The sequence below is a fragment of the Taurulus bubalis genome, assembly GCF_910589615.1.
Source record: "Taurulus bubalis genome assembly, chromosome: 6".
NCBI classification, from domain to species: Eukaryota; Metazoa; Chordata; class Actinopteri; order Perciformes; family Cottidae; genus Taurulus; species Taurulus bubalis.
The window spans coordinates 8,959,676-8,984,897 of record NC_136594.1 but is presented as its reverse complement, the minus strand read 5'-3'; the positions used below and the strand labels follow the sequence as shown (position 1 = coordinate 8,984,897).

Here is a 25,222-nt window from a genome sequence, read left to right as displayed (position 1 = left end):
GCTTTATAAGTTATCATTTTTAAGTAACAATTAGCTTTTGTGCTTCTATGTGATCAAAATGAAATTCCTGTTTTCAGGTGTATGATGAGTGTACACTTGGAAAGTCACCTATCACCTCCAAAAAGGGAGTGGTTGACTCATTTCATCCCCAGGAGTATACTCATAGACCACAAGATGGATGTCAAGAAGATGTCCAGGGCTGACATGATAAAGTTGCCGTCTCTGATTCCACAGATAAATATGACAGCAGCGGAGGCAGCCAGATATCATATTTGTCCCTGGACCAATGAATCTCCTGGAACGCTGTAAATAGCACTCTATGTTCCCAAGATCATTGTCCCTATCGGCGGCGCCCTTTCCCTTGCAGATGAAAAAGCCGAGCGGGTGACAAGGAGCGTGACAAACTATCCATGCTGTAATGCTCTCGCCGCTCTGACCACGGCTGGACAAATTACTACGGTGCGAAGGTTATTGTCCGAGCTGGAATTATGGCTGAACCAGCTTCCTCTGTGATAAATAGTAATGGTGGAAGTGGATCAGTCAGGCTCAAAGAGATGAGAATGCTACAGAAGCAGGGGATGATTTTTTTTAAAAGACCACCAGAATCCGACTGTGCTGGGATTTGCATCACATTTAATTTCTACTCTTTGAACAAAAAATAGCTGTTCAGTTTAAAAATGATAAAGAGTAAAAAGAGGACAGAAGATTCCATGAATGGAACATTAAAAAAAAGAATCAGAAGCTTGTATGTCAACATGATTGGTTGAGAATAAAGCACAGTTTTATTGATGTTTCATTTCAAGTGGAACATTATCCATGGATTCAGGTTTGGAGTGTCCCGAGATCAATTTCAAAGCGTCACGCGAGAGGACGCAGCCAAAAAGAAAACAAAGGAACTAGTCTTGATTGCAACGCTTTCTCTCCCTCCTCCTCTTTCAACCTGTTTGTGCGCAGGCTGCTGCTCATTTCTGAAGCACTGTCGTTTGTCTTTGTCAGATGCCCAAAAGACTGCGGAATGAAGAGGGACACATGAAGAGGGGCAGAGTGACTGTGGCGTGTACACACACACACACACACACACACACACACACACACACACACACACACACACACACACACACACACACACACACACACACACACACACACACACAGTCCTTGCCAGTGAACCCTCTTCATCGCCCTTCCCTTTGCAAACACGGCCTCCTTTAACAACCGCTGCCTCTTCAGAACACATGGGTAAAGTCAAGTGGAGGAACCTGGCGACACCACAGATGAAATATAATTGAAACTGCACTCAATAAGGGGCGAGTTGGAGGGGCACCAGACCAACTATCAGCAGCGTGGTTCAAGATAGATGAGGCTCTCAGCCACCTTGGCTGTCGCCAGGCTGAGCGCGCGTGTGTTTCGGGGCTGATAAGACACTCGAGTTGAAGCAGACAGAAGCCACTGCCAATTACCAATAAAGTAAATCCTTGTATGTCATAAAATATGAATAAGTCTAATTTTAAACACCAATTGTCATTCAACATAAACAGTGTTTGATAAGTGGTAGATGCACATTTGCTCGTTCAGTTTAATGCGCTGTGCACCCTTGAAGGAAAATGAGGTGATTGAAGTTCAATTTGTTGCCTGTTATTAAGTATTTCCGCATGGCTGCCTCAGTTAAAGGATAATGGATGAGGGATTTATTATTACCTTTTGGTCAAATGAAGTGGTGTGGGAGATAAGGTGATGAAATTAATGAGCGGGAGGAAGAGAGGTGATCCATCAACATCAAAACAGAGACGAGGGACACGCGGTATTGGGAGAACTTGATAGAATTCATACAAAAAATAAATAAACCTGTGGACTTATCAGCATGTAACGCTGCTTCTTGCTTTTCATTTCCCAAAAGCTGTCCACGTCCACACTCCTCGCCGCTTCACACGTCACAAAATTACTTATAATGCCACGGTTGCAGATTCACCGTTAATTAAATGAGACTCTCCTTTTTCTTCGTCAAAAAGTCACAAATGCAAAGTAAACCACTGCATATAGTAATATCATAGCCATGCAGTTTGTGACTCTTCCACACTTGACTGACCACAGAATCAAGCCATCTACAATAACCAGAGTTTCAGTGGACCGAGACGCTGACATTTAATTTACTGCTGTGACAAAGGAGAAAGAAATCCCTGGCAAACACGAGCTGACATGTAAGGGCTTTTTGACACCATCACCTGGTGCATTCACAAACATACTACAGTTTACAACACTTATAATCCCACTCTCACTATTCCTGAGATATACATTCTTGTTTGCCACCTCCCCCTTCGCCTCAACCCCCACCACCCTCTGTTCCACACTGGTAAACGAGGCCTTGTCACTCCCCATCAGTAAATGAGTTCATCGGACTAACGAGCAAGCAAAGGGCCCCGACACACTAACAAGGGTCTGTTGGCTGCCTGTGCCTCTGGACCAATCAGGACCCTCATCACCGTTGACACAAAGCCTCCAAGAGCCCTCTGGAGCCAATTACGACAGATTTTGCTTTTGAGATTGAGTGATAGCCAGAAAAAAAAGGTAGGAGGAGGGCGCAGGAAGGACTGAGGGTGCTGTACTGGAAAGACGGACAGAAAGATGCATCAACATATTTTCATTGTAAAGATTCACTGAAAGAGGTGCGTTTCAATCAAATTATAATTAGGTGTAATTTGGAGGCTGAGTCATTCAAGAGGAAAACTATGCTCCCTCACCGTAAGAACCTGGAATCATATGACTTTAAGACACATGACTCTACTTTTACGCTCCAGCAGTTATCCTGTAGACTTTGTGCCTCAGCAAGAGCCTAATTCTAACTGGCCTCAACACCATCTCTGTCTAGTCATGTGCTTCATGACTGTTGAACTATGGGAGCAGGGTAGCTGGGCAAGCAGTGAAAATGCAAAACATTTTCAAAAGTATAAAAAAGGTGATATTCCCCAGTGTCGATCGACAACAAAACTCCCTGAAGTCCTTGGACCTAGCCAAGAAAAAGTCCTGAACACAACTCCCTGGTAAAGCCATAAATTGTTTGGTTTGGTATGGGTTACAAAATAAAAAGCGTGTTAATTAGTGAGTTTTAGAGGTATCGGTAAGTGTATTGTGTTATATTTGAATAGAGCCAAGTTAGTGGTGGTAGCTAAACTATGCAAACTGACTTATTGCTTTTAGCTTATTGAACCGGTAAAATACAAATAAAGATTGAGTCACAATCGCCCAGAAGTTGAACTGGCACCTCTTTAGCTATCAGTCCACACTTTGTACTTGGTTAGAGCAGGACTTGAACCGGCTACCCACATCGAGTCCAAACCGCCAACCTTTCGTTTATTAACAATAATGAGCAGTCAAATTTCAATATTATCTCGATACTTAGAATCTTTGTATGAGAGAGAACAGACAATGCTGAATATTGGATGCATTGTCAACCAGCTCCAATGTAAGTAGTCAAAGCCATTTGTGTGCACTAATGAATGATGGGCACAATTGTTCTACCATCATGTAAGTAATTCAAGATGTAATCACTGGACACACATAAAAGCCTATTTGCCTTTAGGGCAGTAAAACAAACTACAAGCTAAAGAGAAATAAACATAACTAAGAAGCTGCGCTGGAGTGTGAGAGAATTAAAGCAAAAATAAACAAGCCCAGCTTGCAGCAAGTGTAGGTTATGAAGCCTAAAGGCTCAAAGCTTTCAGTCCAAACGTCCCCCAGTAAGGGTGTGCACTGCCTGAAGAAAGTCCCCTTTGAAAGGATCTGTGGGGCCACTTAGTCTGAATTTAGCCTAATAAGGATTAAACCCCTTTTGGGCCCTTTTCTCTGTTTGCTAACAGGTTGGCCTTTTCTCCTTTCCTTTCCTTAGCTTCTTAGCTTTTTTGAAGTGGGAACAAAAAAGAAAAGGTCTTGTGTGGATTTAGGGAAATGTTGCAGTGATCTCGGGGTTAATTGGTAGAGAAGTGAAGACTTCAGTGCATTAACTCATTAAACATTCAGCCTTTGGGCATTAGCTATAAGGACGAAAGCCTCAGTAGAGCCCTGACACATAATAAGACACTAAAGCGGCAAGTCTAAACACTAATGGTGTCATGGTTATACATAAACATGGAATTCATAAATGAAAATAAGCCTAACCTCTGTAAATACAACAATGTGAGCCTTTTCAACACAAAGGTGTTACATATGTTGGTAAGTTACACAGAGATAGCTTAAAAAATGCCAAAGTATATAAAATGGCTCTTCTTGTTTTTCTTCCCTATATTAAAAATCAGAGCCTCCCTTTTTTTCTTACCCCATCGCAGCTTAGACTGGGGCCGCAAAGGGCAGAGTTGGTGGCTCAAAGGTGATGGGGAACAAAGGATGGATAAGGCCACATAAGTGAAAGGAAGAGGGGTGTGAAATGGCCCAGACATCCACAAATTGAGAAGATCCTCTCTGCGGTCTTTGCACGATGCACATTTAAAAACTTCCAACTAGGACATAGTGCACATAAAATGCACTCAGCTACATACAGTATAACACCTTACCGGTATTGCTGGGCACCTGTTGAGTGCATTGAAGGTGTTTGAATACATTTCTTGATTTGTCATGCTCATCAGTAAACAATTGCACATCAGGAAATGGAGTAAAAGTGTATGCTTTTCACCGACATTCAGAAAATCGAGCAGACAGCACAGAGCCACCGCTGAAGCACAGGAGGTGCTTTGGCCTCAATGCTTTTGGCACTCTGTTCCCCTATAAGCCGCCATGGCAAACATCAGACAGGTTAAGATCGCTGACCGGCTCCTATCGCATTCTCCCCGCTTTCCTTCAATCTCTCATTTTGCCATTTAGTGATGGATAGGCTTTTTTTGGGGTTGGTGCGAGGCTTCGCTGAAGTAAATTCTTTTCTAATCCGGCTTTTGTCACCAGCTTAAGCGGGTGTGGGGTGAAAAGTACACCCCTGTTGGGGAATTCGGGGTTGGTTGTCCGAAGCAAAAGGAGAGAGAGAGAGAAAATGGGACTTGTATAAAGGAAGCGGAGTGGAGACTTTTAAGAATTTGAAGGTGACTCAATTGGAGCTACAGGTTTATCAGTGACAAACATTTTGAGATACAACTGTAAGAGAGTGAATTGAATCAGTGAGCATAGTCAATATTCTGAAAGGCAGATCAATTATGAAGTCACTAAAATACAAGTGAAGCACAACAAGATTCACTTAGATGTGCTTATAGTAAGTAGTCCAGGAAACATGGCGCAATATTACCATTATTTCCATTCCCGCCTGATCAATGCAAGTTCAATATTCACTCTCCTTGCAGCTCCTAAGAGAGAAATCCGAAGAGATGTAATTCAAATCTAATTATACTGCATCTTATTCTACTGTCTTTCTTTTACAGAGCAGAAGTAAAGCTTGGTTGTGCTGATGTCTGCTAGAAATGAGTCTTGGATGAGTAAGTAATCTGCAGAATGTCCCTATGGATGTGCCATTTCAACCAGACTGGATGGGTCATTAAGCATAATGGCAAAGGAGGCACCAGAATCCAGCAATGTAACAATGCTGCTCTCCGGCACATGAGATATCTTTGCACAACAGTGCGATCAGCTTACCTTATAAAAACAAATGCATCTGGTAAGAATTACTCTTGATTTCTTTTAGGAATTAACAGCTATGATAAACATATTATTTCCTCGTCCTGTCATTTTGCTTTTGTATTTATGAGGCATTCTACAATTAGAAATACTGATGAAAGGAGGCCAAGGACAAACCTATTCACTCAAATTCTCCAACATAGGGATCTAGTTTTATCATCTGAAATGCAGCACAGACCTTTTTGATAAAACAAGACCACATTTCCAATTCCAATTTCAAATATGCCGGGCTGAACATCGATTTTTCAATTGGAGCTGGATGTCTCTCTGACCTCAGCTGAATAACAGTGGCTTGTGTGAACAGCAGGTACACAGGTGCCGATTGTAATATCAGTAGCCTACCAGGCAGACTGGCATCCATAAACAGGTCTATCCATCAGGCTGGTGTGTTGCCTTTGACATGCGTGTCAGAGGCAGACGAAGGGAATAAATGATGGAGAGAGGGGATCAATCAAAGGAAGGGAGGGGAGGCACCTGCCCCCTGACTGGCCCAGTCAAGCCCAGAGATGGAGCATGATGGAGGGGCTAGGCTCAGGTGCAAAGAGGGGGTGGCAGCTCTTTGTCTGGAGGTGCTTGGTTAAGTGTGAGCCGGGTCTCGGCCACAGTGGTCTGTGGTTGAGTTAAGGTCCAAAGTCAGGTCACAAACAGAGGGATAGAGACCAAGCATGTTTATTGGCGAAAAGAGATGGGCTTGTTGTTTGTGTGCTTGTGTGGGAGGGAAGAGCAATTGTAAGAGAGACATTAGTCATCATTAGGCGGCGAGATGACAGTGTCTAATGGTTCTTTATGCGATTGCCAATGTGGCAATCGTCTTTTCTCGACCTGTCCTACCTGGTTACCACTCACTGCAGAGTCATTTACCTGCTTTGCACAAGCTGCACGCTTTACATCTCGTCAAGGCAGAAAAACTTGTGAATCTACAGTCACACTACCTAACCTCTGATGCTGTACTTTGTCACCGTGGTGCTTTGAGCTAAATCTTAGTTAAGGGATCAGCATAGTTATTACAATTCATCTTGCAAGTACATGTCTACATGTCTGCATTGATGCATCCAATGGTTGTCGACACGACCCACTTAAAACCCAAAATGTCAACCTTGTTGTGGCACAAAGGGAAAGTCAGGGTATCACTGCAGTTAATTAGGATTCGTCATCTGGAAACCATGAATGCCTGGACAACATTTGGTGCCAATATATGTGATAAAGGTTGATTAATATTACTGGATAAGCAAAAAAACGTTGACCTGCTTGTGGCCCGAAAAAGGAATATTCAGGGGGGCTCATCCTATGGGGATCATGAACGTCCGTGTGATAATTCATGGTTGTCCACCCCATAGTTAAGATATTACCCTGAAAACGAAAAGTGTCAATCTCACTGTTGAGAAAAACGTCTATTCACAAATGTAAATAGTATTCGTCCTCTGAATATCACAAATACATGTTATGGCAAACAAACCAATAGTTGTAAAATGTAAGTCTGAACCAACGTTGGGGAACAAGCAACTGACATACCAAAGCACGGCTGGTCAACATGGTCTTCCACGCTGCTAGCATGGCTTAACTCACAAAATAATAGAAAAGGAATCATCTTGAATTCTGCACATATATTTCCGTTGAACTCAAAGTCTGTCAATAGGCCAATGCCAGAGGATATCTGACAAATACGAGTACAAAGACCACGAGCAAATGGATGAGACAGTATTTTGGCTTCTTCAAAGCTTTGAGGCCCATCAGTAACAAGTCTTCCTCTATTACTCTTAAACACCCAACATATGGCCAGAGGACCGCTGACCTCATCCCTACAGAATGAGTTAAGCATCACTGATATAACCTCACTCAAACAACTGGACCGTAATACGAGAGACTGGAGCACAAACATCGATGTGGTTTGAGACTGAAAAGGGAGGAGGTGGTCTACGTATGCGTTTAGTGTTCGGGAGTCACAGATAAAGATAAAGAGACAGTAAAAAAGGTAACAAGACTTTACTGCTCTACTGGGGAACAGAAACTCACGTCAGGAAGCTTTAAACCTTTATTTGGCCTTATCTCCTCTAATTGGCTTAAATCATTTGTAATTGTTTGCACATGTTGAGCAGCTCCCGAAGCTCGGACTGTAGCTTGACATAAGCATCGAGGCAAATCGAGAGGAGCAGCATGATAATAATTGGGTTTCCTGATGACTGGATGAGCCAAACTGGGCTGCGGGGAATGATGCTTGTGATTAAACGGACCCTGGATGTTTTGGATTCAAGGAAAGAGAAAATCAGAGAGGACTACATGACGGCTGTGATGCTAACGAGTCTGTCTCCGGTAAGGAAATGTTTCATGTCTCACAGGTTCTGTAATTACTGTACCTGGCAAGCAGGGAGGGACAGACCGGGAAAGAGTGAAGGAAAAGAGGGCAAAGGAAGAGAAAGAAGGTCATCCCAACCCATCACTCTGCCGGTTGTTGTCGTGGTGTGGCTGAACGATTTATTGACCATCCCAGGATGCACTCTGTCAGAGCGGACGAGAGCGAAGGGAATGGATGGTGAAGTGGCATGAAGGAGAGACAGAGGGAGGGAAGGAGGCCAATATGAATGAGTGAGAGTGAGGGGATCCGTTTCCTTGGGCTCATTGATAATGACATACCTGCTTGGGCTGTCTGTTAGTCCTATAGCACACACTACTTAGGCTCTAACTGGAAAATCAATAAGCTCCTCTCTCAGAGACCTCTCGCTGCCATGGCCCTTTGTGATTGGCAGCTGCAGCCGAAGGTCGTCCCTGGTGACCATGAGAGTTTGGCGGAGCGAGCAGGGGGAGGTGGGGATGGTGCAGTCCCAGCAGTTTGACACTTTAGGGAGAGCTTAACGATACTGGACCGGTTGCTACATAACACCGCGGTGGTTTTCTTTGACTGAGAGACCATCCATTCAGCCACTCCAGCTAACCCCGAGAAGCCGTCACCACCCCACTAATTAGAGTTACTAATGTCTTCTCAATGGGGGTTTTATCACTGCATAGTCCAAGGTTGGACACTGACCTTTAGGAAAAATGTACTGATGTTCTTTCCAGAATACTTTTCTTTCTGGCCTTTGGATAAAACTTTTTTTTTAATCATGCGAATCTCCACAGGATTCAGAAAAAGCAGCAGTTAAAACTATTATCAGCTGGGTTATGTTTTTGTGAAGTTGTACAGTTAATTATAGTGACTGGTGCATACAAAATGAGGTCATACGATTTAAACATTCACATATCACACTCCAACATTGTGTGATTTTTTTCATAAAGGGTATAACACTTACTGTGTCACTTACTGCATAGCATTGTAAGATGCCATTAGCAGCATGGCATACGTTTTTACAGTCTTTAGAAGTTTTCTGTGATTGATTTTCACATCGTCGTGTGGCCCAGTAAGTGATCATTTCATTCACTTCTCCATCAATTAATTGTTCCCTAAAAGTGTTGCATTAGCATACAAATAAAGTATATGCAACGTATTACAAGTTGACAATGCAATATTTTGCAGTTATTCCAAAAACAAGTAATTACATGTACTTTAACATTTTATACTGACATGAGAATACAAGTCAGCTCACAAATTAAATCCTAATTTTTTTGAAAATAAAATAAATAATAACTGTCAAAATATTTCCAACTTATTTTCTGTATTTTTCAATATATTATTGAATCTGTAAGTATTTTCACTTTGTACATCCAAACCAAAATAAGAAATAAAATTACTTTAATGTGAATTCCTGCACTTTAAAGTTTACATTATTTATTTTGCCGCTGTGAATGAACTACATACTCAATCCACAGTTAGAATGAGTTGATACTAGTCAGTAGTTTGCTATCTAGACACAAGAACAGTGTATAACACACTCAGAGTGCAATGGGGAGCTAAGGGAGGGTTCCTCCAATCAGGTTTTTGCTGGCATTTCCCTTGACCAATCAGCTGGAAGTAGAGCGAATTTCACTTCCTCATTCATGCAATAATAGTAGTCTCCAGGAGTGGCTCTGAAACAATAACTCCTCATGCAATATTGATGGCGTGTGTCTAAACACAGAGAGGGAGCTGCTAAACACAAGCACACGTACCAACACACATCTGCTCCGTGACTTCATCAGTTCTGCTATCTGCCGAGCAGATGCAGAGGCCTGCCAGGCAATTAGTTGCCTGCGATGATTTTCTTTGAGCCCTCTGTGGAGGGAGCAGCTGGGTCCATCCGGGTTTAGGAGACGGCAACAAAATGTGCATCGAAATGTACTCGCTCAGTTCACACGTGTGCCGATGTTGGTCTATGTGCACGAGTTGTGAGGTACTGAGCCACTTTCCCAAAACCTATCATGTTTCCAGAGAGAGGAAGGGGGGAAAAGAGCAACTACCTAAAAATGCCAAACCTTGTCGCCCCCCTTTCCTTATCACTCGCTTGGAATTACAAAGCACACTAACCCAAAACGACAAAGGGCGGAAACTTTCTATTGCCTTCTTCAAATATCTTCTAATGTCTTAGCATGCCATGAAATATAGCCATAACATTTAGAGATGTATTGCAAGGAACAGTCTTTGTAAATATATCTGTCTGCCACTAAATACTTCTGCTTTGTATTTATCACATATACAGTACTGTCAACAAGTGGATTTCCAAAACCAAGCAAATTATGATTGAAATTATAATTTTCTCCAAATAGTTTATGACATTTGTGAAACAGAATCACCATATAAAAAAAAGGGACCAAATAGGTTTCAAATATGTTTGAGAGACAAATGATGTATTTGAGGTTGTTTTTCTAATGGTAAACCATTTCATGAAAACAGAGTACACACGGTAATGAGCCACCTGGGGGTACTCAGCGTAATCTGGGAGGAAGAGGGGAAAGAAGAAGAGAGCAGAGACCGTAGGACAGGCGGCCAGAGCGAGGACAGAAGAAGGGAAAAACAAAAGATGAGAGGCAGTGAGGTTACTCATCAGCTGGCAGAGATTTGCACAGGCATGGACACTGTTTTGTGCTCCAGAGGGGATCACCGTGGAGTGGTCACACAGACTCAGATCAAAGAGCTCTCTGACAGGCCCCTGATCTTTTCTCCCGTCAATATTAACCAGGGGGGAACTCTTTAGGAACCACAGATAATTCTGAATGTTTTCAGGAGATAAAAGGGCACAAAGAAGTAGCAGGAATGGATGAATGAGAGAAGTGGCCTTTGTCATTATTCTATAAATGCGTACTATAAAAAGGGGAATAAATGGAGAGGAAAAATACAAATGGATAGAATAGAAACTAAAAACTATCCCAAAGTTTTTCCCGGCCTTCCCGGTAGTGTGCTGACCCTACTTCTGTTTTCCATATGTCTGTACTGTGCAGAGCGGCACAAAGAAGGTACACACACATACAGTTTTCTGAGATATGGCTGACCTTTCCATTTCAACTGGTAAAAAAAAGTCCACTGTATCCAGTCTATTCTAAAATGCCAAATAAAAATGTCTTATCCCTGTGGTGTTGAGATTTAATTAAACAGTTAGCATGTCCTTTGTAATATTTGGACACTCTCCAAGCGGATAAATCTGTGAGCTTGATGATAAAGAGTCATCCACAAATCAAACAGCCAGCCATTTTCTTTCACATTCATTTATTTTAGTTTACATCTTTTTCCTAATTTTTTTTAACATTTGGATAACTCTTGTCTTACTTGAGTAAGATGCGGAGGGAAGGAATTACACATCTTAGTTTAACTAAGTAAAACTAAAATTATTGATTGAAACATTTCAGAAGAAGTCAACTGTTGCTTCTCTTGCCACAGTTTCTCTGGACACTCCCGTAGGAAGAATATCCAAATAGAAGTTGTGTGTCGCTTGTCCATCAAACACACAAGCAAATGTGTGTCAGTAATGTTTCACCTGAGTCCACTGAGAGAAAAGTTACAATAATTATTCTAGATGGACAGTCCATGCATAGAAAACTGTGCAGAAAATTCATCTACAAATGATGTTATCGACATATGGTTTATAATACAATAAAAAGTCTGTGGGACGTGTTTTTGAAGAAGAAAACTATTATAATGCGATCCCATATAAATCATATTGAATGATTTTGTATTATTATATTTAGAGCGTATTTGTTGACATATTGCTCAAATACTTAGCAGGTCTTTCAAACTAAACTAAAAAATAAACTCTACATTATCGTATCATAAGTTACTCCCTGACGAATCATCGGCACTCGCAAAAAGGCTAACTGATGAAGTCCAGAAGATGTGTAACTAAGGGGGGCTCATTAATCTTTGCCTTTTCTGAAATATTTGTGGCTTCCATGCATAGTTGGCTACTTCACATCAGTAAATGGGTTTCTGGATATCATTGCTGAATCAATATACTGCATTATGTAAGATTACTACTGTAACGAGTGTCACGACATTCATGCATATTTTTGGGGTATTTCACTTGCACAAAAATAGCAGTGTTTGGTTCTTATGGCTTCTGGATTGCAGTTTCAACAGGAGGGATGCAGAGAGTAAAAATACTTTTTTTCTCCATAATAGTTATAGTTAAACAGTCAACCTTATTGTCTGTGATCAAGACTTCAAGGAAGCCATTCAACATATTACAGACTGACTGATGTGTCTGTTTATAGGTCTGATTGATTTTCTGAAATTGAAAAAGATTGGACTTGATGGAAAAGTGTTAGCCTATAATGTCGCTATAATAGTGAGGAAGTCAACTTAAAAAAAGATAATCACTTGAAATTAAAACACGTAAATAATAGAGACTTAAACGTTTCTGGGGGAACTCCATTAGGTCCATATCATTTATATTAATTATTTATACGCAAAACGCCTGTAATGACCGCGACCTCGTTAAAGACTGCAAAGGTAAACAGGCTGCAACAATGCTTCGCCTAAACATTTCATGACACTTTCACTGCGGGTTATTTTTATATTCCCAGCATGCTAAATATGACTCGCACCGCAGTCGCGTGTCTGCGGGAGAATGACTTCTTTAGTCCTCCAACATGAAGTCTGGGTGACAAGGGGACTTCAATTACAACGTTGGAGAGACCCAATGGTTAAATTATTCAGTAGACAAGGTTCAGGGCTATAAAGCCACGGGCAAATTAACGCACGCGCGCTATCCTGTGTGTGTATGTGTGTGCGTGAGGGAAGCCGTCTTGTTTCAGTTATTTGGGTCAATCCAAATTATTGACCGTGTAAATAACACTAGATGTTCAACAAAATGCAAATCAATTGATAAGTTTAAAACGTGTATGTGGTGGGTATGACTAACGTTAATATCTGATTCTTTCAGTTGATAATTTCAGTCACATTCGAGCCTATAAGATGCAGGTGCACATGGCACAATTACGATTTTAAACTTGCATTAAAAAAAGAAAGTGGCTAAACAATATTCAACAACTCGAAATATTCAGAGTTTATAAAAAAAGATACCATTTTATATGAATGTGCTAAAAAAAAAATCCCTAAAAAGGTTAAAAAAAAATAAAAAGGGATTTAGAACTGGTGAATGAAGAGTAAGTAAAAAAACAACGGCATACATATAGTTTAATTTTCAAGTTGTAATTCCAATTTCAAATAATATAACCAACTGACCCTGTCCGGTGTCTAATTGGAGAAAAAAAAAAGGAAATCACACGTTAAATAGATTTATAGATGCAATACATTTTCAGATGTCTTGATACAAGTGACATACGAAGTAATGGATGAGAATAAACGATACTTGCTGTCAATGAGGAAAAAATAAAACGCTGCCGTTACAGAGAAAAACACGGGGGGGGGGAACCAAAAAAAACACTCAATTAAAAACGGAGAGAAAACGACTCAGAATAGTAAAGTTAAAGGCTGTCACTCATACTCTGACTACACTCCTAATCCTCGCAAGGCACCGGGCGTAATTACGCACAAAGACAAACACTCACCAAAAACAGAAGTGTTTTACTGCTGCATGTAAAGAGTATACACTTCAATCTGCCCCGTATAAACCGAGTGGGTTGTGTGTTCCTGTGTCGGACAGGGAGCAAGTGGACACGAGCTCCGCGCGCCCAGGCGCTGCCGAGGCGGACCGGAGCTCCTCGCGCTCTGATTGGCTGCGCGCACTGACAGCTCGGCACATGATTGCAGGAGAAGAAGCCCGACCCCCTTTCACTCTCGCTCAAGGAACCATTCATAAACTACACCAAGTCCAGCTCACAGCTGAGTGTGGACGAAAAAGTGAGCGGGGACACAAGAGGAGAGAATAACGGCACGAGGAAGATGATGCTCACAGGCGATGTTAGCCTTTAAAGCTGCAGCCCAGGACACGTACGGTGACCCGAGACCCGAGCATGACTCGACCCAGCGGTGCTGGAAGTGCTGTTGAGTTGGACTGATTTTTTTTTTTTTTAGCAGGCTAACACCGTTGCATCCCTATCCGTTTCCTCCTCCTCCTCCTCCTCACACTGACGTCCATCCGCTGCTCACAAAGCCAAGCAACTTTTTTTTTTTTTTTTTTTTTTGAGTACACACTTTTCCTGCACGGGGAAGCGTCTGCCTCGGGCTTTACCGGTCAGCGTTGGATCCGTCAACGTACTGCGACTCCCCGGTGTATAGCCCGGACCTCTGCCCGAACATGATCGCGACGCAGGCGAAGCTGGTTTACCAGCTCAACAAATACCACAACGAGAGATGCCAAGCTCGCAAAGCGGCCATCGCGAAGACCATCCGGGAGGTGTGCAAAGTGGTGTCGGACGTTCTGAAGGAGGTGGAGGTGCAGGAGCCCCGCTTCATCAGCTCCCTCAGCGAGATAGACGCGCGCTTCGAGGGGATGGAGGTCATCTCCCCCAATGAGTTCGAGGTGGTGCTTTATCTCAACCAGATGGGGGTGTTCAACTTCGTGGACGACGGCTCCTTGCCCGGCTGCGCGGTGCTGAAGCTGAGCGACGGCCGCAAAAGGAGCATGTCGCTGTGGGTCGAGTTCATCACCGCCTCGGGCTACCTGTCGGCCCGGAAGATCCGCTCCCGCTTTCAGACTCTGGTGGCACAGGCCGTGGACAAATGCAGCTACCGCGACGTGGTGAAGATGGTGGCGGACACGAGCGAGGTCAGGCTACGGATCCGGGAGAGGTACGTGGTGCAGATCACCCCCGCCTTCAAGTGCACTGGAATTTGGCCTCGCAGTGCTGCGCAGTGGCCCATGCCACACATCCCCTGGCCCGGGCCCAACCGGGTAGCAGAAGTCAAAGCCGAGGGGTTCAACCTCCTCTCCAAAGAGTGCTACTCGCTCACGGGGAAGCAGAGCTCCGCGGAGAGCGACGCCTGGGTGCTGCAGTTCAGCGAGGCCGAGAACAGGCTGCTCATGGCCGGCTGCAGGAAGAAGTGTCTGTCCGTGCTGAAGACGTTGAGAGACCGGCACCTGGAGCTGCCGGGACAGCCGCTGCAGAACTACCACATGAAGACGCTGCTGCTGTACGAGTGCGAGAAGCACCCGAGGGAGACCGACTGGGACGAGTCGTGCCTCGGAGACCGGCTGAACGGCATCCTGCTGCAGCTCATATCATGCCTGCAGTGCCGCAGATGTCCCCACTACTTCTTGCCAAACTTGGACTTGTTTCAGGGAAAGCCTCACTCGGCCCTGGAGGCTGCGGCGAAGCAGGCATGGAGACTAGCGAGGGAAATCCTCACCAACGCGAAGAGTTTGGACAAACTATGAAGCGAGTGTCGAGACAGAGGCGAAGAGACATTTTTTTTGGGGGGGATAACCCTTTCAGAGAAGGACAAATGTGATTCTGCAACTCCGATTCTCCGAGCAATGTGAAAACGAAAAGGAAGAAAAATCTGTTACACAATAATGCAGCGAGCAAAAAACACAAAACCCTTTTTAAAATGGAGCAATTGGGCCACAGCCAGAGAGGAAGTGAAGGTACATTTTCAGATAAATGTAATTGACTTTCAGTTGTCTTCTTTAAATGTTTTCACAAAGTGAAGAAACTTTTATTTAAATATATGCACAAAATCGTTAAGTGAAAGTAAAAAAAAAATGTAGCGTGCCAAGTTCAATTTTTTTTTCATTATGTGACTTTAAAAGAAATGTTAATAAAAATGTTGCAAATTAAATTACAACTTGGCCTCGTGTCTTAGCGTGTTCTGACAGCTGATATGACAGGCACATCTGTTGCATTTTATTTTTGCTATTGTCTGATGAAGAGAATCATTAAATGATTCATTTTGACGAGAGACAGCTGACCTGGGATCAACGCTGGGGAAAGAAAAAGGGAAGCTTTTGCTAAATTTAAAGAAGGAATGTGCACAGCAGAGTTTAGGCCATACGTTATTTTTTTTACAGTGACAAGGCTCTAAAGGATTTTCTAATGAATGTAAATCAACTGACTCGTTAATATATAGGCCTGGGAGTATCTCTGCTTTAACAGCAGCACGCGCACATGTAGGCCCACAGCGAAACTCGAGCCTTAATCTGATTCATGTTGATTTTAGATAACAGTGTTATGTATAGGACACCTTTATTGTAGAGTTTTTAAATCAATGGATTGTGATACAAAAAAAATAACATTAAAATAAATGTGGATCTTATTAATATCATCATTTAAATACGCAACTGTACATGTTTAAAAACAATTCAGATAAATTCATGCAGTGTTAAATGGAACAAACAAAACCACCTGTGGGGTCAGCAGGCTCCAGTTAATATGAAGCATTATGGATATTAGTCTGAAATTTACTGTATATTATTTATTTAATCAGATCCCCATTTACGAGCAATTTATTTATTTAGATTTTTAATGTTTACAATAAATAAATAAAAAGTCGGATGATTAGTAATGGGAAGGCCTCATCCATGTGTCGTCATGTTTTACCCATAGAGAACGTTTGATCATGTATTTATTCCCAAAACACTGCATTTATTATGTTATTGTGGTGTTAAATTTACTTTAGAAAATATGCACGAAGAGAGAGAAAAAAAGAGACATTTAATACCAAAGCTATTGCAAAGAAAGAAAGAAAAAACGTTTAATTTAAAATAGTCATATTGTAACTTCAGACACAAGACTGGCGAGACATCCATCAATGGATCCCTGGAGCTCGAGTCTCTTACCTTCGGATCGATGGCCCTGAAGCCCGGCTCGTCCTCGTCCACCTCGAAGTAGAGCTCGGATGCGGTGACGGACAGAGTGCCCTTCACCACCACGGCCGGAGCCACCAGCTGGACGCTGGTGCTCAGGCTCACTGGGCCTGGAGGACACACGCACACGCACACGCACAGGCCGGTCAGAGAGACAGGCGCACCGCGAGAAGCAGAGATGCGCTGCTTTTACGCAGCAAAAGGTAAACATATAAAACTCAAACAAGGGATTACGCGGAGCTGCTGTTTGGCCGCTAGAAACACAGCGGGGGCCTTCAGCCCGGCACGTGGCTCGTTCATAAGGAGGTCAAGATAAACACGCAGAGACGACGAGCGTTAGCGTCTATTTGGAGAGTTGAGAATGATTCTAGCAGAGATAATGTTTACAACTATTTTCAGTATATTCAAATTGATATGGCAAACGTAGTGTTTTCTCCTGGAATTGATAATTAAAGATAGACCAAGATGAAACTGCATGCCACATAAAGCATCGCAGGGGCTACATCTTAAAACTCGTATATGAAAATAAACAGTGTCCGACGTTGCGACATAATTGTCAGAAATCGACTGTCAGTCAGGACGCATTGATCGCGGGGCGGCTGAATGAAGCTGTGTTTAATCTCTCATCAATCTTAATTTATGCCAGTATGACAATGAGCGCGCGGCTCAGGGGATCTGTGGCTGTTAGCGCTGCGCAGATGAGCCATTGTGTGTGCAGATGTGCGCTGCGGAGAACCGAGGCTCGGAGCCCGGCTTGATTTCCCTGAGCACCCCCGCGCACGTGCACATGGAACACACAGATATATATTTATACATTTACCCCTCTGCCGCTACGTGAACCCCGTGAGTATACTGACATGTTATCCGTGGGTTAAAATAACATTTTTTTTTTTTTTTTGTTCCATTCAGTCAAAGACATTCAATTACACCTGGAGCAGACAGCTGCTTAAGAGGAGAAGCTGCAGCTCTCCCGACTGCTGCTCACAGCACACATCACTTTATTAGACAGGATTCAGCGTTTAATCCTATTGTCCTCCAGTTGCGTTATTTTAACAGCAGTTCGGAACCCCATTAATGCAGCTTAGTCTGGTGAGCGCTGTCGCTGCACATGAAGAAGAAGAAAATGCGGTTTACGCTGCAATCCGATTAGCTGACTAAATTATATTTAATTAGGAATCTTTAAATATCAGACGGATCAAAAGCAACAAAAGGACCGGCAACATCGTGATCTGGATAAAGTATAACATAAGGTTGTGTTGACGTGGTTTCATCAGCATATCAGGCTCATGAGGGGAGGTTTTATTTAGGATATGCTGCAGATAATGTCCCATTCAGGGAAAGCATATCCTGGGATAAACTCCTCTTCTGATGGATAGAAAAACATGTTTAGAGGGCTGCTGCTGTTTGTGAAGCAGACAGAAACCTGACAATACTGGGTTTTCATAAGCACTTATGCCATAATGAAAGAGTTGTCCAGAGGTATAATGTTGGGTAAGACTTCAAAAAACAAAACAAAAATGTTTTTCCTTGTACAGAAGGGTTCATGTCTAAACAACACACTGTGATATTAAAGCAAAACAGCAACATTATTTGGGGTAAATATTAAATCCTATGGGAGATGTGGTGCACATGACACAGTACTAACTCACTATTCTCAACAGTGGAGGATTTTAAGATCCATGAAAATGACAACTAGCATGTTTCCTTATTTGTGTTTGAGCTGCAGGACAAGCAGGACCGGGAAGGGTGAGCGGGGAAGAGAGTGAGACGTTCCTTTACCTGTTAAGTTCTCCAGGTCCTTCTCCTCTAAGGATGACAGAGTGTCATCGTCTCCGTCAAGCAATGTCTCACTCTCGGAGTTTTGATTTCCCAGAGCCTGGTTCCTGATGGACTGCTTGCCTTTGAGAACATCCTCCTCGGACGCTGAAGGGGGGAAAAAAGGGCTTTATAGTTTGTATCTTTAACACATTTCAAGGTTACGCATAGAGTTACAATATGAAATACATTTACCCCAGTAAGCATTTTTAAACTTAGTTTCAATGTTTGATGGCTTTCAAAGGGTTAAACGATGAAATGTTTGGTTTCAGTTAAAAAATACAATTTGCTCAAACACCCGATTCAGACAGCTTTTCTCTGTAAAAACAGCAATTCAAACAAACCATGAAAACAATAAACCATTTCAGTAGGAAAGTTATATTCAGATTAACTAATAAAAAGTGGTTGTTGTAGTCTTTAGACGTGGCAAACAAAGAAATGGCTGTCCATTCAAATCGGTGATTAGCGCAAAAACCTCACAATAAATATAAATTTGAATTCAATCTATATTTTCTGAATTGAATTCATTTAGCACTCTTTATAAAACAGTTTATTTGAGACTAATTAGTAAAGTAATTCATGAATTTAGTGAAACATCTGTTGACTTTCAAAGCTTTTTCAAACAGAAAAAGGTCATCTTGGTTATAAGTCTAGTAGATTTACCTTCTGATAAAAACCATCTAAGCACTGCTGTTTAACCTACATTCAGCATGAGGAGCCATTTTTCAGACTTCCAGAGTGTCGTGCAGAGGCAGACAAACCGAAAACAAGGAGCAACACGAGGCGGACTAAAGACTGACATGATGCAAACCCTAAACGCATCAAAACAAAAACACCATTTCACACAAAAACATCATTCAAACACACTTTTAAAAAAAACAGAACGAGGGTTCACACACCGCCCATTTTGATCTCAACTCGACATGACTTGAGGTTCCCGAATGGATTATTGAAGAAAAATGTTAATCTGCAAACATTTACAGAGCCCTGCATTCCCCAGTGGCGCATGGTGAGGATCCACAGAGACGAGTCTACGGCACAAAGACGAGCTGGCAAGTCCTCCCTTTTGTAAACATAGCTGGCAATACAGCGAGCGCTTTAGCTGCTTCCGTGTGTGTTTTCTAATCGGGCATTCTGGAGAATGCAACACAGTTTTAATCCAGTGAGACGCTCAACACACACTTAGTGGATTTTATTTCTTCATCGCCACCTGAGGGGAGATCAATTGCACTTCCTGAAAATGCACAGCCGCATCATGTGGCCACATACTTTTGAAACTGCTAGGAGCTAGGATAAAAAATCTCTTGTCATGGAAAATATGCAGCTCATTGATATTTAGAATGGTCTTCCTGTAATTAAGCCTCCCTGGAGGATTCTTTAGTTAGCAGCACTGAAATTACTACCAGCTCCTCTAATACGTACCACATGTCATTGTATTCACACCAAGCAAGGGGACTTATCACAAGCTTAAAATACAGAGATATATCTCAATTTCTATGCATTTTTAACAGTCAACATGCTCAGCAATTCTCAACCCCAAGTACTGTCGTACAAACATGCAGTATTAAGCCACACACACACACACACACACACACACACACACACACACACACACAGTCTGATGCAACGCAACCTCAAGACTGGGCTGATCCATGCTCCTTCTATTACCCGCAAGCACAAGTTATTAATAGTTCCCCCAGTATAACACACACACACACTGAAGTAAGTGCAACAAAAATACTGGCCAGTCAGCATGAGTGTAGCGAGGAAAGCCATTTGGACCAGCGTCATGTCACACATAAAAGAAACGTGCAGATAAGTGACAGGCTACGCGCTAACTTCTCAATCTTCTCTTCCTGAAGTGCATAGAGTTTTTTTTCTTCCTTTAATTTGACAACTCTGAGGTTTTGGTGTGTGTGTGTGTGTGTGTGTGTGTGTGTGTGTGTGTGTGTGTGTGTGTGTGTGTGTGTGTGTGTGTGTGTGTGTGTGTGTAATCATGCTGGTTAACTTCAGAGTACAAGCTTGTATCAGTTGGATTTAAAATCAAAATATGCAAGTGTATAATATGGAATTAGCTCAAATTAAATGCTATAAATAATACTACCGGCTATGGAAAAAATAAATACAAACATTTAAGATGCAAACTTACAGCAACTTAATAAAATGTCATCATACTTTTAAAGGATTGCGACGACAAACAATCGACGCAAAGAGCAGAACTAACACTCTCGCAGGGCACTTCGACCTCATCGCTCATCACACAGAGAGCAGGAACGTGCATAAATCCCAACAGGTTACACTTTTCCAAGACCCCATTTCCCGACTGAGAGGTTCAACTACCTGCTTATACAACTCGAAGGCATGCATGGTCACAGCAATTAAATTGTCAAAATTAACAAATTTGTTTTTAACGGGAGCGTAGCCAGGAGTGTGGTCATGAGGCGAGTATTGATTACCAGAACAGAGACATTAGTCTTCAGGTATTTACTCTGCCACCTCTGGTACACGGGCCTGGACCAGACCAAATCAATCCCCAGAAAAGATGGTTCTTTCCAGGCATAAATGCATAACAGCCTACTCAAGCCTACTGGCAGCCACACTCTCCCGTGGAAATCATCTTGGCGCAGTATGAATGATAACGGTTGTCCCGACCCTTAATGCAGAAATGCACATTTTCTCCATGTTCAAATGCAAAAGACATATTCCCCTCTTCTTAAAATAGGAAAAATAGCTCTTTGTCACAATAGATCACTCAGTAAAAAAATGCTAAATATTTTCCATTGCTTCTAATTTTACGATCAAGCGTGAGATTTGAAAAGTGCAGCCACAAGTAGCAAGAAAATTAGGGTAAATTCAGGCTTGATCTTATACTAAATATTTTCTTAGGGGGAGAGACTGCATTTTCCCCTCTGCATCTGATGAATATAATTACAGCCAGATATGACCTTTGTGCTCTGTTTGAAAACTCAGCCCTGCATTCTCATCTTGAGCTGCACTTCCGTAACAAATGTCGGGTCGACTAAAACAAGACGAAAGGTTACATCAGAAAATGGATGCCGGCAGGCTTCAACGTCAAAGAGTTATTTTAATGATATATTCCCGTACTTCAGCGGGGCAGTTTACTCTCCCGAGGTAGCAGACCCTTACAACAACTACAGGCTGCTGGCTATATTTACACAAACTTGGCTTTGGAATTGTTGTCTTCAGGAATTTGTCTGTTGAAGGATATACACAACACATAAATTGAAATAGTCAAATTGAATACCAAAATGTTACCAAAATAACTGAATGACGGAACACCGTCAACACTTTTTCATCAGCTAAAAAGAAGTCAACGACAGAGCACAAGTGACGCGTCTGTTCTGTCATGAACTAGCTGAAGGGAAAACAAGGAGGAATTAAGATGGAGACAACGTCAAATGCAGAGGCTTGCAGCAGAAGAGCAGCGACCAGCTGGCCTCGGTCTCCAGCTGCCGCCACACTGCAGCCATTACTGCAGACCAGAAGTCTCCCAGGATCCCCAACACTTATTGCTTTAAGATCACATTCGTATTGACTCCTGTCACACCTGCCATTTGTCTTTGGGAATGATGTCACATTTAAAAAGGGGACTTTTGCGGGAGACACATTGAGGACAATTTTGGTCCATAAACGGCCATTTACCAGCGAGAGTATTTGATTGAGCTGGTAAATGTAGGTCCCGCATGACGATGATTGCAAACCCTGGTGTGTGTGCTGGATTCTCCGTAGAAATGAGGGATTAAGGGCACTCTAGGAGAGAAATGTGACTCCTGGTGTTAATGCAGGGACATGTGTCATTTAGATATTGTGGTTACAAGGGACTGCTGGGAATGTTAAGTTGCTCTCACATGAAGTTTATTGAAAATCAGCACCTGTCTTTACAGGGAAGTGCACAGAAACAATTAAAAATTGATCGGCCTTATTCAAATACTAAAGGAAAAAGTAATCAATGCTGTTGGTTTAAAAGAGAACGCTGTACATTTGGTAGAAGCAGAGTATTGACAATGTTTTTTCCCCAAACACCATTAAGCTTTCCCACATCTTAAGAGGATTCTCTTCAACGATGCTTGGTAGACTGCAATTTGTGTTTACTAGCACAATATTTAAGCTGAAGGACCAATACAATGTATTACATTCAGTAAATAAATTAATCAGAATTATACACCTCAAAACACATTTAATTTCGACTATTCTATGTTGTTTACCTCTGATCTAACCAACTAATCGGTGAAGGAATGCATCAAAAGGCATAAATCCCCAAATTATCCTTCAGTCAAACGCAATAAATCTCAATGAGGGAACAAAATATAGGAGCATGAATGCTACTTACCACTGATATAAGCCACTGTTATGCAGCAAGGAAAAAAGAATAGACAAAATTTCACATTTCATTCATAGCCACTTGGCTCAAAACTGAATTTCGGAGCAAAGCATTGCAACACAACCACAGTTGATTATTAGTCCAGCTTTGCCTAATAGGAGGCAGAGTATGAAAATACCGTAGTGAAATATAAATGAGGGTACTATTTTACCGTCTTGTTGTACAATAAATCTTTTATTGCAACGGGAAGACTCATTTTTTATTACAGTGTGCCTGGTGCTACCACCAAGTGAGTAAGAAAGGGGGAGCAGCCAACAGAAAGGGACTTGGTGGATGGGAACTGACCGTGTTCGGCCGCGGCTTTGAGCGTAGCCCCTGAGTGAGTGGATCCGGAGGGGTTCCTGATGAAGCGACGTCGTCGCCTTAAATCGTCCTCCCAGTAGTCCAGGCGCCAGAACTCCCTCGGCCGGCTGCAGCGAGACAGAGGTAGCACATGTGTTAGCAATTACCAGCCAGCATGGTATAGCAGCCCAGCATTAGCGCTTGGTCCGAGCAAGCGCACATAAAGACAGCATTGTGTTTGCTGTGTCACAGAAAAACTCTTTAAAAACATTCACTTGGACGCAAGCTTGCTGCCCAAATCTTTGTACTTGACAATGACAGTATCTCCATCTTAAGAGAATAAGGTGCTCCCCTTTTTATTTATTTTCCTCCTCTCTCTGTGAGATGGTGAACTGAGCACTAAGGCCATCACAGTGGAAGGAGCAAATGCCAGCATGATCATTTTCCACACACTTCTTTGGCACATGCCTCCATTCTAGGCTCATTTCAAGCCCAGCAGGATACCTCTTGTCAGGGCTCATGGCTCGCAGGATAAGGAGAAGGCCATTACAAACACAGAGGAGGGGGGTGGATAGCATTACCAATATTAATCAATGTCTACAGCACCCATTTTTCTTTCCAATTTACATCTCCCTTTACCAGGCCCGGTCAGTAAATCATTCTGCTCTCAAGGCAAAGAAAGTGTTAACTTTTAATGAGGAGTCATCGCCACATAGCATTGTACTTGTACACTGTGTACCTGTCTATAATGAAATATCTCTTCTATTTCTGAAAGTGTTTTAATTAAAACATAATCTAAAATATTCATTACCCACATCTTGGAGGCACCACAAAGCGTAATAAAATCTATTTTTTCATTTCATGAGCAATTGTTTCTTTTCCAGATTAAAGGGTTTTTTTAAGTTAAAGAACTTTTTAGTGCAAAACAAAGATGTTTATGGCGGCACAAAAACCCACTCTTTGACTGTAAAAAGGGCTCATGCGTTAATGGTTAACAACTCAGTCGGGAGGGAAAAACAACATGCACTTAGGTCTTCAGTGAGACTAAATCCTGATTGTCTGACTCAAGTCAAATAGTCGTTTTACTCGTACTAAATGTTCTCATGAGGAAAACACTTCTAGGAAATAAGGAAGTCCGAGTCTAGTCCTGGAGTTAATTTTGTTGGTATTTGTTCATTGCAGATATTCCTAAAATCCACTACAACAATTGGACACGGTTTCGTTACATACTGTAAATCTTTTTAATTCTGCTGAGCCGTGTGAAAAATGAAAACAACCCCAGCAGGACCAACGCCCTCATGAATCACACAGTAAATTAAGCTATGTGCTACCTACAAACCATGTGGGCGCAAAATGGTTTTACATTCCGCAGACCAACCTTTTTGAAAAGAATAAAAGCATATGTTACAAGACGACATGCCAAGATTTAACGGATTCAAAAATATATCTAAACTAATAAAAACAAAACCATGACCAGGTTATTCATAACTGGCTGCAGTGTATCCTATGAAGGTGTAAAAGACACAGTTTATGGTTTCAGTGGCATAAACTATGACGGGAGAACCCCTCCATGCTTTATGTGATCTACTCTTGAGCGCTGCTCCGGCCGGGGGCTCCTCACAAATCTTCAGTCCAACGCCAATGATCACACAGGGGCCTCAAAAAAAAAAGGGAAAGGAGCTTTACGCAAGAAAATAAATACAATTTCCAACGGGTCCTTTAAAACCCTGGCATGCCCTGGCTAATGAAAACCATTGATTATTTGATTTATATAGAAAAATCTGTCTCAAAATGCTTAGCGACGAGTGGAGGGCTGCTGCTGCTCCCATCTCGAGTCTGGAAAGACAACCATTGAGACCACGATATGGCAAGACGTTTGGGACATTTTCAAAATGGCGTAAATGGGAATGTAGATTGTGTGTATTCAGAGCAGTGAATCAAGAGTGTGCAGAATGCAAGTTGGAAA

General features: G+C 42.2%; 2 protein-coding genes across 2 annotated transcripts in view; one reads left to right on the top strand and one right to left on the bottom strand.

The window, feature by feature from the left end:
* Positions 1-25,222, bottom strand: part of lrba (LPS-responsive vesicle trafficking, beach and anchor containing) — a gene marked incomplete at its 5' end in the record, with an annotated part of 181,654 nt that overhangs the window by 56,071 nt on the left and 100,361 nt on the right. The window contains 3 exons of the mRNA XM_079220303.1: positions 16,731-16,867; positions 18,537-18,680; positions 23,260-23,384. Of these exons, the coding sequence (XP_079076429.1) occupies positions 16,731-16,867; positions 18,537-18,680; positions 23,260-23,384 (406 nt within the window). The remainder of the gene's footprint in view (positions 1-16,730; positions 16,868-18,536; positions 18,681-23,259; positions 23,385-25,222) is intronic.
* On the top strand, positions 14,079-15,723 carry mab21l2 (mab-21-like 2). Its single transcript, XM_079220304.1, has one exon. It carries the CDS (start codon positions 14,250-14,252, stop codon positions 15,327-15,329), a length of 1,080 nt encoding a protein of 359 aa, XP_079076430.1. The 5' UTR covers positions 14,079-14,249; the 3' UTR covers positions 15,330-15,723.